Below are 18,232 nucleotides of genomic sequence, written 5' to 3'. Positions count from 1 at the left end.
TTACTGATGTCGAGCTGGATTCTCGACATTTGGTGCCCCGTGTGACTACCTTTGGACTCCACGTTGTTTCTCATCGTTCAGCGCTCACCACACGTCTTTCATCCGCTATGGATCCCGGTGAGTGCTCCCTTGGTACCCCGTGTATGTGATTCTGGACTACGTTAAGGACTTATCAGCACTCATCTCGCCCGGCAAGGGCTGCAGACGCGTCGTTCATCCACCTAGTGGATCCCTGGTGAGTGCTCCCAACCCCCCCCCCCTTTTCTTTTGCCATTATGGGGCAGTTTCTCTCTCCACCACAGAAAAAGTTTTTTGAAGACCTTAAATCTCTTTTGGCCAGCAACAGCCTTCTTGTCTCAGATGCTGATATCGTGTCTCTTATAGAAGCATTGGATATTCACTGTCCCTGGTTTCTTCAGCATGGGAATTATAGTTTAAAAGACTGGGAAAAGATAGGACAATTTTTCCAAAACCATCCTCAGATTGATGTCAACGTTTTGCATGCCTGCTGTAAGGTTTATAAGGCTATCTCAAGCCTAACTCCTACAAATCTCCTCCTGGCCGCTGCTTCAGCTCCTTTGCCCCCCCTCCCAGTCCTCATGCTGCCTTTAGAAGCACCGTCTTATCAGCCTCCTAAACAGGCAGACATTTTTTCTCCTTCGGCTCCTGTCGTCCCTCCCCTGCATTCTTCGCATTCAGCACCCCCCATTTCCACTCCTCTCCAAGAAGAGACTCTTTGTACTGCTGCTCCGTTGCTGCCTTTTGATTCTGATACTCCAAATTTCTTTCCTGTGATTGCTCCTGCACCCCCAGCCCCCGTCATGCTGACCCAAACCGATGTTCTCGATGGGCTGACGGGAGGAGGCAATTTTCTTACCATTGCCCAACAGTTGGCCCTTGATCCTATGTATTGGGCAGCCACCACAGCCTCAGCCCAAGAGGCTCTGGCCTCTGTCACTGATGACAAGAATGAGCGCGATGGCCGATGTGGAAGCATCAGACAGGGCCTTGCAAAGCCCTATGGACAATTTGTTGATCGCTTGTATAATATCTTCAAGCGGCAAGTTCAGGACCTGGCAGCACAAGAACTGACTATACGCCAGCTTACAAATGAGGACTGTAAGCAAGCGCTGCGCCTTTTGATGACAACATCAAATATAGCCATTGCTGATATCCTTACAGCCTGCCAGTCAGTGGGCACTGAGATGCACAAAGCTCATCTGCTAGCCACGGCCTTGTCCTCTGCCGTGTCCCAAAATCCTGCAAAGGATAAAACCTGTTGGCTTGACAGTGGCTAAAGAAAAAATCCAGCGGACCTTACCTATTACGTGCCTGGGACACAAGCTGCCAGCATCTGCAGCCATTCCAGTTACGCCTCAACTACAGTTTCCTGATCATCTTAAACTGGTGGATTTACAACAAATTCTTGGACAGCTGAATTGGATAAAGAGTTATTGGGACCTGCCCACCTCCACTTTGTCTCCACTATTTTCTGCCCTTAAAGGACATAAGGATCCAGCAGACAAGATCACAGTCACTTCTTTTGATGCAGTCAACCCTAGAGGCCTGCATCCCCTAGCAATTTGGCAAATGGATGTCACCCACACGCCTTCTTTGGCTCCATTTTTTAAGGTACATCTCACTGTGGACACTGCCTCTGTGTCACCACGTTTCATTGGGCTTGGATTTTTGACTCAGCAGTACAAGGAGCAATACATCAGACTTATTTACAGCAAATGGGCTCCTGTATCTGCAGAAATGGTTGTGTGACTTCTTCTGGTTTTTACATGCCAATAATCGAGCCACGAAATACCACGCAGGTTGCTCGGAAACAGCCACTGGACTAATTTACCATTCTCATCCTTATTGACATTGCTTGGATTTTACCCCCCAGATCTCTTATTTTTTTCTCCTCCCTCAGGAGTCCTGCCTTATGATGTGTTCCCCTGAGCATGTACAGAGGGCTGTCTTGGAACTATTGTGGACTCTTGGCAAGGGAGGGGGTGAGATTTTAGTGTGTTCCAGTTGTTTCATTTTTGTGCTTTGGCATGGTTCCCGGACAGAAAGCAGATTGCAATATGGTTCTTTAACAGGGCCTGAGAAGACAATGGGCTCTGTTCTCGACCTTGTTGCAATCTTTTTAGTTACAGCAAGTGGAATATGCTTGAAGCGAAAAAAATATGCTTGGCTAGTGCCCTTTTAGCTGCTGAGAAAAATGATTTTAAAAAGCTTCTCAAAGCTTTCAGCCTTTTTTGGTGGTGGTATTCTAGCATTCCAGTAAATGCTTCATTTAAGATTAGCAATAATATGAAGGACAATCGTATAAGTTTATCGCCTGTGTTTTGTTGCTTGCAGAAATAGTGCCTTATTGTTTTCGTTTCAATCATAATAGAAGTACATTTTTAGGTTATTATCCATATTGTAATTGGACCTATGAGTATGTTAATGGATCTTCTTATTTTTTTTATTACCACTATGAGTGATAGGCCAAAAGTCTCAGTTAATAATGTCACAACTTACATGACTTATGAACAACAGGCTGCGTGTAGAGATTTTTATGTTTGGTTCAACTGGATGAGAAAGAGCAGTAAATCTACATGTTTGCTTCAATCTGATTTATGGTTATTCTGTGGCAAATTGGACCGAAGCTTTGTTTTTAATTCTATCATCTTTGTTTTAAAAATAATTAACAAAAACAAAACAAAAAAACAAAAAAAAAATTCAGAAATGAGAGAAGTTGCTTTATAAACTTTTTATGCTTTAAATGTAATCTTTGCCTCTAAAGGTGGAATTTATGCCTTAATTCATTCTCATTGTTGTATGTATATAACTGATCAATCAACCAATATCTCCATTACTATTGATTATATGGAACAAATGATAACCCATAATCCTTTGAATCCGCCTGAAGGTTTTGATCCATGGGATTGGTTATTTTCTTGGTTACTTAATGGATTATGGTTAAGAAATTTATTATTGATTGTAATTGCATGTATTGTTGGTTTTATTATGGTTTTGTATTCAATGCTTGCTTTTTTTTTTGATTTCCCAATATATTGCATGGTGGTTTCGACCACGGCCCACCACAGGGGTTACAAGAGGAATTTATGTTGCAAAATATAAACGCTTAGGTAATGAGATATATGATTCTGATTAAGATTTCCTCTTATAATATAAACAAGAAAAGAGGGCATGTGGGAAAATGATTGCTTGTACATAAGAGCATGAGCAGAGTTCTTATTATTGCAGAGTGATTTTACAGCACGAGATATTGCTAAGAGCATGATGAGCAAGTGAACACCTCATGCTAGACTAATGATTGGCTCACGTAGCATAACACTCTCTTTGTCTGTGGGCAAGGGCAAGGTTGCATTCCTTTGATTTGTTACTTGTGAGTACCAGGCAGAGCAAGCGCAGTGCTAGAGGAGAGAGGATGATTTATTACTTACTGCACACAATAAACATGGCACGGCTGAAGCCAAAGCTTTTTCTTCAAGTCATCTTGGTGTGAGACTGATTTCTTACTGATTTTCTTACTGATGTCGAGCTGGATTCTCGACAAGGGGTCCCTTTACCTTTACCTTATATATGCATATATTGTTAAAATCTTGTTCTTAATTTAAAAAAACAAACAAATGCATCACTGGATCAGCTTAAAATGTGTTAACTTTGGCTGCAGTCCTATACCTACCTACCTTGGGAGTAAGACCCTATTAACTCAGTGGGGCTTGCTCGTGTGTAGATATGAATAGGATTGCATTGTTAAACAGACATCTTAACTGTGTGTTTATCATAATGGTTCAACACATCTTTGGAAGTCTCCTGGTACATATTAAGCTCGAGGTTGATACCCACCAGTTATGTTCAGAGTAGACCAGTTGAATTTAATGAACTTCACTAAAATGACAGGTGGATATCACCCAAATCAAATAGGACAAGCTATGACAAGCTATATATCAGGCTGTATATCTTCACATGAAATGCATCATTTTCTGTTCCTTTTTTAACTAGCACTTTTTGTGTGTGTAATTCTTCTGGATAAGTGAAAATGTTCTTTAAACTTTGTATGATAATTTTTAATAGCTCCTTCTTCTTTTTCTGCATTGAATCCAGACTAAAGTGACACTTGAGCTCCATTGAAACAGAGGGCAATTTAGTCATGACAGACATAAGTTCCTTTAATTTCAGTGGGGGTGGCGCTGTGGGTTAAACCACAGAGCCTAGGACTTGCTGATCAGAAGGTCGGCGGTTTGAATCCCTGTGACGGGGTGAGCTCCTGTTGTTCGGTCCCAGCTCCTGCCCACCTAATCAAAGTGCACCTAATTCCCGGCGGGAAGGTAAACGGCGTTTCCGTGCACTGCTCTGGTTCGCCAGAAGCGGCTTAGTCATGCTGGCCACATGACCCGGAAGCTGTACGCCAGCTCCCTCGGCTAGTAAAGTGAGATGAGCGCCGCAACCCCAGAGTCGGTCACGACTGAACCTAATGGTCAGGGGTCCCTTTACCTTTACCTTTAAAGTGTCACTAACCTAGTCTGGATCCAGAACTCTCTTTATAGGATAAAGAAAGTTTGTTTCTAGAATACATTTATAGTGGATTTGCGTGAAGGGAAGTATTTCAAATTATTATTGGATCTACTTGAATCTTCTGCTGCCTGCATGCTTAGAATTAATTACATTGTGTTTGTTTATGCAATGCAAAGGACAGAGTGGGTCTTTATTACAAACTTATAAATGCTGATTCATTAAGACTATGGGGTGATCAGTATCTTTTAATTAAGATTCTTGTAGTGAGGTAAACACTTCATTTTGCTTCCAGCTATGAGCCTGAAGAAAGAAATCACTTTCCACTACTGTTTTCCTGCTTGTCCCCTGTTGGCAGGAGAGGAAAGTGGGGAGATGGAAACAGCTAGAACAACAACTCCTTGTCTCCTCTGTAGTTGACGTTATATGCTATCACAAGGGTGACTGGGAGTTCAAGGTCTCACAGAAAGGTTTCTAGCTATCTGTAGGTCACTATTGGAGCTGGTGTTGTGAGGCCTTTTTGTGAGGTTGGTGCTGTGATGACTCATTCAAAGGGTAAGTGGTCGTTGGATATAAACTATGTCCTCCAAGTGTCAAGCTAAGGTATATGACCTTTCCTGAATCTATCTGCAGCCATCGCAGTACTTTTGACAATCCCTCTTGCATTTGAAAAGGGTAGGATGATATTCTAGTGCTGCAGTGGTGCATACACTAGTGCATACATGGACTGAATTAAGGGTGTTGCTTGATGTGGTATACTGATAGCATTGCCTTCTCAGTTCTGAGTTTCCAGGCTGCTGCCTCCAGTTTTCATTTTCAATTTGTTTCCTGTTTTTCCACAAAAAAAGAAATTGTGGCCAAAGAAGCTAACGGTGTATATAAATAGTCATCCTTTCAAATGCTACTGTGCAGCATTTTGGCAAACACATATTTTTCTTTCTTTTGGAGGGTGCATATGCATGTTAGTAGTTGGAACTGTGGCCATGCATGGCAAGTGCAATCGCACAGGATAGCTTCCACATTCTAGTATAGGAACTGTGACATGGCATTCTAGTATGTTTGTTGCAACAATGAGAAAATTCTGTGCCAAACCTTACCATGTCTAGAAGAGGAATTGGCTTGGTTCCTTTTCCTCATCTGCCTTCTTGGAACAATATATGTTGTCATTTCTGCACTTGCCATACAACTGTATGCAGTGGCTTTCCTGATAACCTTTTGAGCATACACAGATTCTCAAATGCTTTTGAGGACTAATAATAACTAGGCACAAGAAGGGATAACCAGTAATGATGATTGCCTTAATGACCTCCCAATTATTTAGAAAGTTGCTCCCTCTTTAAGATATTAACAACTGTGATTAATGGTGGCACAGTCTTGAAACTGTCCTGAGAGTTAAAATGCCAAGGTACCAGTCACCATTCACAGCTAAAGATGAAACGTAAGCTTGACCACTAATTATAACCATTCACTTTTAAACATGTCAAGTGTGTACTTAATGCATTGCCACCTAAGAGACTTGTCTATATTGTCTGATTTGATTTTAAAAAAATATTCTGTATGCTTGGTTCCACCTGTAATTAAGACTCAAATTAACGGAATATGAAAATTTGTCATTCTTGTAATGAATTTGGGAGCATATTTTTGCTTAGTTTTTAACTATAAAATTTGAGAACAAATTTTAGGGATAAACAGTGGTTGGTGGAGAGGACAAGGTTGCATGTTTCTGGCATACTAATCCTACATGAGTGTAGTAGAGATATGTGTGTGCAAAATCCAACACATATCAGCTGAACCATGTGGTTGGTTTGTGGATTGACTGCACTGTTCAGACCTATGCACTTTGGATTTTATGCATGCAAATTTTAGGCCAGTTCAAGGATATCAGATGGGCCCAGAGGCCAGATAGGTATCATAATCAGGGTGGAAAAATATGACAATGCGTAACTTCTATTTGCAAATATATTCTTTCTACATAAGTGGCTTAGCCAGTGCTTTTTTCTGGGGGTATGCATACCCCTAAACATTTTGTGAATCTAAGTTTGGTCTCATTGAGGGGCAGTATTTCAATATGAGTAGGAAAATGAGAGTACCCCTAAACATTTTTAAAGAAAAAAGCACTGGTATAAGCAATGTTATTAGTTGTATAAATACTGTAGGGAAGTTGGCCTTCTTTAAGCTATTGTCCCTCTGTCTCTTCCTATTGATAGTGATCTAAGAAGCCTTAGCTTTTAACTAACTTGATACAGGGAATTGAGGAAGGGGAGAGACACAGAATTTTTAATAAACCCTTCTTTTCTTGTGCTAGCCTTGAAGCTTCTTGCTTGAACTTGCTAGAGGAAGTGACTGCATATCATAGCTAATGAGAAATTCTTGTCAGATTTTAAGCTGAATATGATTTTGTACATGTTCCTGAATTTCCCACAATTCTTTATGGGTTTATATTACTTGTGATGTCATTATGAATGTTGTCTGTTATTTCCCCTTTGCCATTTTGTAAATAGTTTCACCCCCAAATTTGTAAATAAGAGTTTGATCCCTAATATACATCCTATCACACAACCTGGGGAAAGCTCAGCAGAGTGCATTCTTTGCATGCAGAAGGTCCCATTTCAGCTCCTATCCTCTCAAGGTAGTATTAGGAAATATTCCAGTCTTGAATCCTGGACAGATGCTTCCAGGTGTAGACAATACTGAACTGAATGAAGTGATGGTTTGATTATTATATAAATCTGTTGTATAGCTTTTTGAGTGTATCTTAGCTTTGACTTCGGTTTTTAGCACCACATTTTCTCAGACATTATATACACAACTAGCCTTGCACAGAGTCCCTGAAAACGGTTTTTGTGGCGATAAAAGCAGTAAATGTAGTTCATGAGCAAATGGTAGATGAATCAGTCAGGTTTTTTCTTTTAATGAACCTACTTGTAGTCAAATCCTATACATTCTGAGGAAGATCCATTGAATTCAATTAGCTCTTCTCCTGGTAAGGTTTAGAGCAGTGGTTTTCAACCAGTGTGCCGTGGCACCCTGGGGTGCCTTGAATGATGGTCAGAGGTGCCCTTGGGCAACACTGGCCTCTGTCTCTTTCCCTTCTTCCTCTGATGCCCTCTCACGTCTCTGCCTCCCAAAGGCTTGCACAGCTGTTTTATTGCAGCAGCCCTGGCTATAGGCTCTGGGAGGCACCTCTCTTTGGGGTGGGGCAGGTCAAAGACCAGGGACCACAGCAGCAGCAGTCCAGAGAACTCCCAAGGAGAGGAGGCTGAGGGAACACTCCACAGGGGAGAGTGTTCGAAAAAGGGTGAGAGGCTGCCAGTTCTGTAGGCAAGGGGTCACATAACTGGGCTTCGGAGCCCCACAGGGGTGCCACAGAAAGAATGTAGTTGGTTAAGGGAGCCATGAACTCAAAAAGGTTGAAAAGCTCTAGTGTAGAGGATTTCCTCTTCAGTCATAGAATCAGTCCCAGCAGGTCTTGACCACCATAGTTGGTTTTCTGGTATGTGAAGATAGCAAAGAATAAAATAAATTTCAGCTTATATTAGCTGAAAAATATATTGTTAGGTATATTTCCTCTCAAGTGGATAAGTGAGCCAGTCATGAGAACGCTCTGCATCCCAGGCCACTCACGTTAATCACAGCAAATCCCCCTTTTCTCTGTGTCAGGTTCAGTATGGCATCCTGATTCCCTAGTCATATTTTGTTTGTCTACTGTTCTGTCTAGGTTCTCAGAAGCCTAAGCCAGTTAAATCAGTTAGCCACATGGCCGTATTTTGGACAAATCACGTTTCATGGCTGACTCACTTATCAACCTGAGGTCCTATTCACAGTAAGAAACCCAATGTTCCATTTTAAGTAGTAAGCTTGCTGAGACAGGAACCTGTTCTCTCATTTTTTAATTTTTTTTTGTAAAACACTAGGATCATAGAACAATATTAATTTGCAGCCTTGTGTTTGCTAGAATAGTTGTTTCTGGTTTACTTGCAGAACTTCATATCAAAAAATCTGCATTTTACTGTTGCCGAAGTAACAAGGTACAAGAGGTTTGCAGTTCTAATGAGACTTCCTTGAAAGCAAGTTCCACTGAAAACTCCTTGAGGTTTCGTTTTATTTAAATACATTCAGGATTGTGAGAATAGCTTTTCTTATTTGTTGGTTGTGCAAACATAAGTAATAATTGTCCATTTGAAGCACAACAGACATAGCCTCCCTGCGAGAATATAGGGTTGTGTGTGAGGATATAATTACAATATATAACCTATATATAGTCATTTTTAAAGGTGCATTGAGTGTATTCATCAGAGCTATTTCTATAGAATATATACGTACTGTACAGCAGGCTTGGCAGACTATTATATGGGGACACTACATGTGTATGGTTGTTGTTTTTTTGAGGCCCAAATGTTTTTATTTCCAGGTTATCAGTACTGCTTTTTCTTTTCTCTTTCCACAAGCTCTGTATTTTTCTCTTTCTAACATTCAATAAGGATTTTTTAAAATTGTATTTTATATATAATTGTTTTGTTCTTAAACAGAGGATAGGCATGACTGCCTTTCAATCCCTTGATGGATTCCACAGAGTACCCTCTTAGTTCATCAGGTTCATTTCAAAATAATTATTTAAAATGTTGCTTGAAACAAAAGTGCTTGTTGGCTTGCACCCAGATTGTGTCATGAACTGATTATTCAGAAGGACTTAAAATGCTATACCCCTAATGCTTCTCTTCCTGCTCTTCGTAAGGCAGAGTTCAGACTAAATGGTAAAATCTAGATTAATGTAGTTAAACCTCAAAATTAAAGAACAATCTTAATGTGGAAAGGGAGAAATGTTTCTTTTTAAACAAAAACAAAAAAGGTCAATACTACAAGCTTTGAAGATTTTGCTTAGTACTTCTTTTGCCTCTTCATATGCGTAGTTTTCTGAAATCTTGTTGGGATCAATAGCTCTCTGAGAATTGACCTTTGAAAAATAAAAGTTTAATCAATATCCTGTTGAAGTGAATTGCAAAATTCCCATTTATATAGAAGGTGCTGAATTGCACTTTCATTTGTCTTATAGGCAATGAGTCTTTTTGATGCAATTTTTTTGGTTAATCCTCAGCCTCTTGCTTTCATGATAAGTGCTAAAAGAAATTTTTGCTTATCGGAATATTTGGGATATAAGAAGCCTTAACCAGTGTTTTTGCTATCTTGCATGTTTCTTTTGTAGTCCTATATTTGCATGTTTTTCACATAGCCCTGTATTTGCAAAAAACAATCAATCAAACTATTATGTTTATGTCACTCTTGTTTTATATAGGCTTCTGTTTTTCAGAACATTTTCAACATACTCTCCTCCAGTCTCTGAGTAACTTGGATATATTTGAGGCTGTGATCTGCATTGTATGATTCTGGCATACAGTGAATCCAAATCTGTCTTTACTATCTGCTAAAGAGTGCTGTTGTGTCCTGTGTTTTTTAATACAGACCTGCTTATTATCATGCCTCTGGTTTTTAGTATTCTTTGATCACAATGAATTAAAGCCATTATCCTTGATATTTTGCCTCATATAAAGGGTTCCAAGAGTCAGTTTCACAAGATACCCACTAACATTTCCTTGATGTGGTTTTTAATCTGTTGATGGGGAAGGAAGAAGAAAAAATGGGGGTCAGCTTTAATTTTTCAAAAAGGGTTGGTTGATGGATGATTTTTTTTCCTGTCTGAAACCTGACACTAGTGTTTCTCTCTTCATTTGCTACACTTGCACAAACAGTGTGACACCATCACCTCAACAGGTTCGTGTCTGTCCACCCCAAATGTTCTCTGAAGATGGATCTAATCTTTACTCTGCTCGGGGCATATTGTCGCTTATCCAGTCTTCTACCCGTAGGGCTTACCAGCAAGTCTTGGATGTGCTGGATGAAAATCGCAGGTGATTGGCCATCACTGATTCTGCCCAGTTTACTGCTTTTCACTTCCCTTTCATTTCCTAGTTAATTGGTTTTGGTTTGCTTAAATTACATGAAATAAAATTAACTCTTTTTTTTGCTTTTGCTATTTGCGAATGACATTTCCAAACTTCACATTTCATGGAGCTTAGTTGTCATTTCTTTGGTCAAGAGTGAAACAACTGAACAGTGACTTAAAACGTCAGTCTCACTCTCATTGGAATTCCAAGAACAGAAGGGCAACAGTGCTACAAACATAGCTGCATACTCTAGACAAAGTTGATTGTTTAAATCCTCTTGCTTTCAGTGGGAGAGTTTTTGTTCTTTTTGAATGCAACTGAGAGTTTGAAATGTTTTAAACACAAATCCCAAAATGGCCTTAATAAACTAAAAATTCAAGGTCCACTAATATTGAGGGGGATCTAGATGAAAATGCTTTTATTGACATTCATCTCAGCTGAGTCCTATCTGCAATTCCTCTGATTATTGTGATAAGAAAAACCTACATTGAAAGGCAAGTCATATAGTAGCTCTGGACAGAAACTGGAAAAAAAATCTGTTCTTAAGATCTGCTGCATGGGGGAGAGACTTTCAAAAAAATACAGAGTCCTTGTTTGTTGTCAATCCACCAGTTAATTGGAGGTGGGTGTGCAAATATTATTTTTATACAGTTTAAGTTGTAAGACCTCCTTCTTACATATGAGCCAGATATTTATTCATTTTTTTGTTTCCTTTTCATACCAAAATAAGTGTTATTTTCTTATAAATTACATTTTTAACCCAGTTGTGTCTGGACCCTCTCTTGTTTATGTAACTGTCTTATCAGACTACAGATCAGAAGTCTGCTCCTTTGTCACAGTCTGCTAGTGGAAGATTTTTGTGTTGGCTTTTGATAATCTTAGCCATACTACAGAATATTACCCAAATAAAATTCTTTGTTTAGCAGCCTGTGATCCTCTTGGAGGTGCGGGGGGTGCTGAGGACACTTGTGCAAATGAAAGGTTCACCTCCTTTGCCATAACTTATTTTACAATGTGAAGGGCCTAGGTTGGGGTTCAGATAACTGCAGAATCCTCAGTTTGTAGTTTCTTCCAAGGCCAGTTCAAAGGAGCTTTTAGTGGGGAAGCAAAGCCTTAAATCCCTTCCTCCTTCAAGTCTTTGTACTAATCTTGAAACGAAGAGTGGTTGGAGGAACCAAACCTAAACCTACTGCCTTAAAAGACTAATAATTGATTCTGTATGTTCAAACTTCTACGGTAGTAATCCTGATCTAAGAGTTTGTCAAGCTCCAGTACGTGTATGAAGCACCACCTTATCATGGGCTGCTCACTGTCAAGAGGAATTTTGTTTGTTTTTAATTTACTATTTGTGCCCTGCTTTTCTGCTTTAAAAATCTTGCAAGTGGAAAAACTTACACAAAGTAAAATAGTAATTTGGCATGCACCAGAAAGATATGCACACATAGCTTCCCCAAATTTAAATAGAAAGTTTTAATATACTTATTTTCATTTTTATTGGGGGAGAAACAAAAGCTTTCACTTTTATCCCATCAGTGAGTTTTCAAATTTTATAAACTATTTGAGCAGGTTTTTTCTTCATTTGGTATATTAATTGTAAGAACCTGAGTGTTATTGGAAACTCTCATTGCAGTTGTTGCCAATGTTCATTTTCAAAATCTAGGATAACATCCTCTTTTTCTTCAGTTCTCAATACACCTTTTTGTCAGATGAAACTTTTCTAACCTGCATGTATGAATGTGAAATTTGGAAAATGCATCACTTGCATGGCTGCAAAATACTGTCTTTTTTTAAAAAGCATTTCACACTATACTCTTTCTTTTATTGGCCTGGGTAGCATATTCCTACTGCTTAAAAGGTATGTTTTCTTTAAGTGTAAGTACAATACTTATTTCAGTGATTGAATTTTGGCTTTGTTCTTCTTCCTAAAGCTTCTGGTTTTAGTTCTGTTTTGGTTGTCTCTTTCAAAATATTTTTCTGGTTCCTTTTCCTACCAGTTTTGCATAACTATACCATGTTATACTATAATGAATTGAAATGTTGAGAATTTATCATTGCTAATAATACTATGGTAAAGTAACTCTTCTCTGTTCTTCAATTCCCTGCCCCACCCCACTCCCTCATTCCCAATATGGGAATGCCTTGGTAAATACCAACACTTTAGAGTTAACTTGGTATGGTTCAAACTATCCCATGTGAGCAAGGTGTTGTGCATGAAAAACATTTTATAATCTGGATACTTATGTTACACACAAGTATGTTATAGGGACATCAGTAAATATGCCCAAGAGTTAGTGAAAAAGTACTCACTGGACTGAACTATTCCTATTCATGTTGCCTATTATTTCTCTACCTTTGCTTGGATAATGAAAAGGGGTCAGATTATCTCTCATTTTTAAGAATCCTTTATTTTAGTGGCTGAGAAATTACAAAAAAGTATACCACCTGCAGTTTATGGGTGTTTACGTTTTACAGGCTGTAGCACAAGAGCGGACCCCTTTAATACATCTTAGGTTCTACGCATTGGTTTGGATCCAGACTTAGTCATTCTTAGTCATGATTAACGTAGGTTTCCTGGGTTTCAATTGTTGCTGAATGTATATTTTCTAATATAAGAAAATGTTACATTAAGACTGCAATCCTTAATAAGCCCATGGAATAAAATGGAATGTTTGGGTATGTTTACAAAGAATTGTGATCACAGAAGGATATACAGTGGTGCCCCGCAAGACGAACGCCTCGCAAGACGGAAAACCCGCTAGACGAAAGGGTTTTCCGTTTTGGAGGTGCTTCGCAAAACGAATTTCCCTATGGGCTTCCTTTGCAAGACGAAAGCCCATAGGGAAATCTCCGGGACAGCGGGGAAGCGCAGCGCTTCTTCTCCACTGTCCTCGGACCTCCTCCGAAGGCTGGCGGTGGGGCGGAAAGCCCTTCTCCCCACGCCAGCCTTCGGATGGCTGTCCTGAAGACTTGCGGTGGGAGGAGGGTTTTCCTTCCCACCGCCAACATTCAGAATGCTGTTCTGAATGTTGGCGGTGGGGAGGAAAAACCCTCCTCCCACCGCAAGCCCCGGGAACAGAGGAGAAGCGCTGCGCCCCTTCCCCTCTGTTCCCGTACCTGTCCTGAAGGCTTGCGGTGGGGAGAAAAGCCCTTCTCCGCACCGCCAGCCTGGCAAGCGGTTTCCATAGGAACGCATTAATTGATTTTCAATGCATTCCTATGGGAAACCGTGCTTCGCAAGACGAAAAACTCGCAAGAAGAAAAAACTTGCGGAACGAATTAATTTCGTCTTGCGAGGCACCACTGTATATGGCATTTTAAAGGCAGGTATAGGAAAACGAAAATCAAGCAGAAGTAGCCATCTAGTAGACGGCTAGTGATTATTTTCTTTCTATGCCTTATTTTCTTTAGGGAATAAATACTGAATTTTGAACATGAAACTTCAAGTCAGTTAAAGCATATATTAACCTGGGACAAATTTGAGCAGCTGCATAGGGGCTTAAAGTCATATTTGAATGTGCTACTTGAAGCATTACTATTTGCTATGAGGTTGTGATCATTAGTTTGTTAATGCAGAACAATATCATTCAGTCAATACGTCATTTCAAGATAAAATTTGGTCATAGCTTGGTTGTAGAGTGTAGCTTTCACATACCAAAGATTTCTGGTTCAGCTCCTAGCACATGGGTAAGGCAAACAAAGGCCTGGGGGCTGGATCCAGCCTAATCACCTTCTAAATCTGGCCCACGGACGGTCTGGAAATCAGCGTGTTTTTACATGAGTAGAATGTGTCCTTTTATTTAAAATGCATCTCTGGGTTATTTGTGGGGCCTGTCTGGTGTTTTTACATGAGTAGAATGTGTGCTTTTATTTAAAATGCATCTCTGGGTTATTTGTGGGGCATAGGAATTCGTTCATTTTCCCTAAAAAAATACAGTCCGCCCCCCCCCCCCAAGGTCTGAGGGACAGCGGACCAGCTCCCAGCTGAAAAAGTTTGCTGACCCCTGTCCTAGCATCTGCAGTTAAATTTTTTTTGGTTGATGTAATTATTCTTCATCCCATATATTAGCAGCCAGTCAATAGCTATTGCAGACTAGTGTTTCTGGGGTGGGGTGCTTTTTTAAAAAAAATATATATCTCTGCGAAGAGTACTCTGTGAGAGATGATAGTATGGTATGGAACCTTACGGTGGAATTCAATGTTGCACACTTCCAGTCATTCTATTTGTGCAAGCATTACAGCTTGCCAGATAGAATGACCCGCCCCTTTCCTCTCCCTGAGTACTGTTCTGGGGGTTCTCCTGACCTCCCCAGAGCTAATTTCAGGGGGAGGGGGGGAAGCCCCATTGTCCAAGTGAAAGTCCTTTCACTGAAACCTATCACCAGTCTCTGATTTCTAAACCATTATGGCCATTTACACATGCATAATAATGATTAGAGGTTGCAGTTGGCAAGCAATGGTCATGCATATTTAGAATCTCCCTAAGTCTATAAAATATTAAACCTGGTAATGGAATGTCATCTATTTTTCCACTTATGTTGAGTATAATGCACTACAACTTACCCATGTTCTGATGTCATTACCTTGTGTTTCTCTGTACCCCACCTTTCTTTTCCACATCTGGCCGTTGCTGGTAGACACTTGGTAACACTCAGTATAGGGAATTGAGACACAGGGTGGACTGTGCCTCATGTTATGCAGAGAGTTGGAGGGAAGCTCTCAACTGGCCACCATGTCTTACAATGTGCAGTTCCAACTTAAGAAGAATGAACTCTGGTCTTGTTCAGATAGCAGCACACTGTTGATGTATGATGTATACAGTTATTGTATTTGGTTTTTACTGGAAGTGCAAAACCTTCAGTTGATCAGTAGCTGTGATCTAAAAAAAGTCAGGTACGTAACAGGATTCTTCTGTTTTAACAGCAGTTTGTACCCCTGGTCTTGTCATTTCCAACAGAACATGGGTATTTATGGCTTCTTGAGTGCCAATTTAAAAAGTATTCAAGTGAGTTGTGAACAGGATTTTTTGTTTATTCTCTCATTGTGGGAACATATTTTTCATCCCTCGTGATTGTAGAGAAATAGAGATGACAAGTTTCTTTGGAAAAACATAGACAATACAGGGGAATTAAGTAGAAATAGTGCTGATTGCAGAAATAACCTTTTCCATGAGTCAGCTCTCAACTCAGGGCAGTAAGTTATTGCACCCCTGTTGTTACAGTTGTTTTCCTTCCTCCTACATTTTTTCTGAGTTCCAGTCATTTTGTCTATACAAATTATAGAAACACTCCATCTCTGACACAAAGCAAAATTATACAGCTCTATAAACATAAACTGTGTGCACAACACACATAAAAATAAACTGCAGCCATTCTGCCCCCAGAGTATATTTTTAAAAATGTGAGTCCCATTGAACAAAATGTGACTTATTTTAAGACTACATATTCAGCAGATCAGGCTGTAAGTATCTAAAACCAAGGACTGCTACTTACTGGGCAAAAATGTTTCTCTATGAGCTGGAAAGTAAATGTACATGCTGTTAAGTTAATAGTTGTAGATTATCACAATTTGAAACAGCACACTGCAGATTGTTTGAGGCCATAGAATTGGAATGCAAGATAACCTATATGGACTCAGCGGATTATCCTGTTGAGAAACTAGTCCCTAAGTAGTAGGAAGTGCACAAAAATAAATATGGTGCATGATTATAATCTATTTTGGAGATTCTTCCTCATTGATATCTTTCTTTTAGGAAAACAGATTTTTAACTCAAAATAGTCTTAATCCAGTTTTCAGGGGAAATGTGTAGGCTTAAAAACTGTTAAGAACAGAGCCGGGAGAGAAGAAGAAGTGGCAGTTTTGTTGCTTGAGTTCATCACACAACTTTAGGTATCGCCCAGTAGTCTTACATAATATAGCATTTTTTTTAAAAAAAACACCAAGTTATTAAATTGGGAAAAATAATTTTAGACCCTAGCAACTGTGAAATAAACAGCAACAGTGTTCTATTACGATTTATGGTCGCTTTAGGCCCCTTTTGACAAATCTCTAATTGTGGTTATGCACACTGGATTGTTGCATGGAAAACTTCAGTTTAACTTCTAACATGATTGCACCTTGACCATACTTTAGATGGGTGAAAATGATCTATATAGTTTTAAAACTATATAATCACATAAAATACCTGCATGGGCTACTTGTATGCTACTGCATCACCTTCAGGGTTCTTAAAGCCCTGAACAGCTTCAGTCAAGAATACTGTAAGGACCGCTTGAGCTCTCATATTCCAGCTCAGTTACTGAGATCACGTGGAGAAGCATTGCATCCCATGTTCAGAAGCCTTGTGAGCAGTTGCACGCTGTGGAATACTCTTCCAGCAGTGATTTGGTAGTATCCTTGCTGCTAATTTCCAGGTGTCTCTTGAAGGACTTTATATGTCTACAGGCCTCGTCAGTTGTTTAAACTTTCCAAAGTGAGCCAGTCATTTTTATGATTATTTTACATGGCATTTTATGTTTTTGTGTATTTTGTTGTACACCACCTAATTATTTTATATGAGAGAATAGTAGATCAGTATTTTAATAAACAAATAATGTGTAAGCATTAGTTCCAACATTTCTTCACAAATTTTGTATCTGGAAAAGCTACAAGCAAATAGTTAAGTTCCCTTCGCACATTGTTAATTAGTATTTATAAAATGGAATATATTGAAAACATAACCAGGGTTTATATTTGTAGTGTTTCAGTATAACAGAAGAAAAATATTTAACCATTTTTGTCTCTGGTTTTTTATTCTGCTTCTTTTCTCTGTCTTTCCTGTTTTCTTCTTCTGTCTTGTCCTATCTACAAAACTTGCCCTAGGCCAGTGTTACGTGGTGGGTCTGCTGCTGCCACTTCCTCTAATCCTCATCATGACGCCAGGTAAATTTGCACTTAGTTAGCCATTCTAGTCTATATTCAGCTTTCACAAAACCTGAGACTAGCTTGCTCCTGCACTTTACTTGAAAGTAAACCCCTCTGAGTTCAGCAGAGCTTGCTTCCTGCTATTAATTGATATATAATCATTTTTATCAAACAGGCTGTGATTATGTGTACTAATCTAACTTCTGGTTTCTATATTAATTTTAAAACCCTTTCACTGACATTCTTTTGCATTGTACTATGCCTGCTGATTCTATGGATGAATCTTATAATAAAAGTATTTGGTGCATTTCCCATTGATTTTAGCATTCAATATAAGACCCGAGTTCAGGTTGGAAATCTGTTTCAAAATAACTAAAAATCTGGTGAACACTCCAACAAATTTTGCAGTACATAACTCATCACAGAATTAAAGAGAGAGAAAGGGTGAGATTCACCTGTCATCTGTCAACAGAAGGATGAAGCAAGCTTGTTCTCTCCTGCTCCGGAGACTAGGAGCCAAACCAATGGCTTCAAGTTGCAAGAAAGGAGATTCCAGCTAAATATCGAAGAAATTTCTAACAGTAAGAGCTGTTCAACAGTGGAACAGACTCCCATGAGAGGTGGCAGACTCTCCTTCATTGGAGATTTTAAAGCAGAAGTTGGATGGATCTTGTTGAGGTTCTTGCATTGTAGGGGGTTGGACTAGATGGCCCTTGGGATCCCTTGCAGCTCTGCAATTCTATGATTCTATAAGCCCTGAACAAATACTTCTGCTTGAGCTATGGGTCTTCCCCCCCTTAATTGGCTCTGAGTGGATCAGGAGAACCCATGGAACAACAAATGGGGAGGGGGACAAGGGGAGGAATTCA

At 39.6% G+C, this 18,232-nt stretch overlaps 1 protein-coding gene across 8 annotated transcripts in view; it reads left to right on the top strand.

Annotated features, from left to right (window-relative positions):
* Positions 1-18,232, top strand: part of MFF (mitochondrial fission factor) — a 29,902-nt gene that overhangs the window by 6,309 nt on the left and 5,361 nt on the right. For 4 of the 8 annotated variants that reach the window (XM_081192439.1, XM_081192436.1, XM_081192438.1 and 1 more), the window contains 2 exons: positions 10,269-10,427; positions 17,322-17,381. The exons of 1 other annotated variant lie outside the window; for it this stretch is intronic. In XM_081192439.1, coding sequence (XP_081048565.1) covers positions 10,269-10,427; positions 17,322-17,381 — 219 coding nt within the window. Of the gene's footprint in view, positions 1-5,884; positions 5,960-10,268; positions 10,428-17,321; positions 17,382-18,232 lie in introns of all 8 variants that reach the window. 3 more of the 8 variants (XM_081192443.1, XM_081192440.1, XM_081192441.1) reach the window with 3 other exon arrangements.

This window comes from Podarcis bocagei (assembly GCF_964188305.1).
Source record: "Podarcis bocagei genome assembly, chromosome: 4".
NCBI lineage: Eukaryota > Metazoa > Chordata > Lepidosauria > Squamata > Lacertidae > Podarcis > Podarcis bocagei.
The sequence above is the reverse complement of the archived record's forward strand: the minus strand, read 5'-3'. Positions and strand labels throughout refer to the sequence as shown.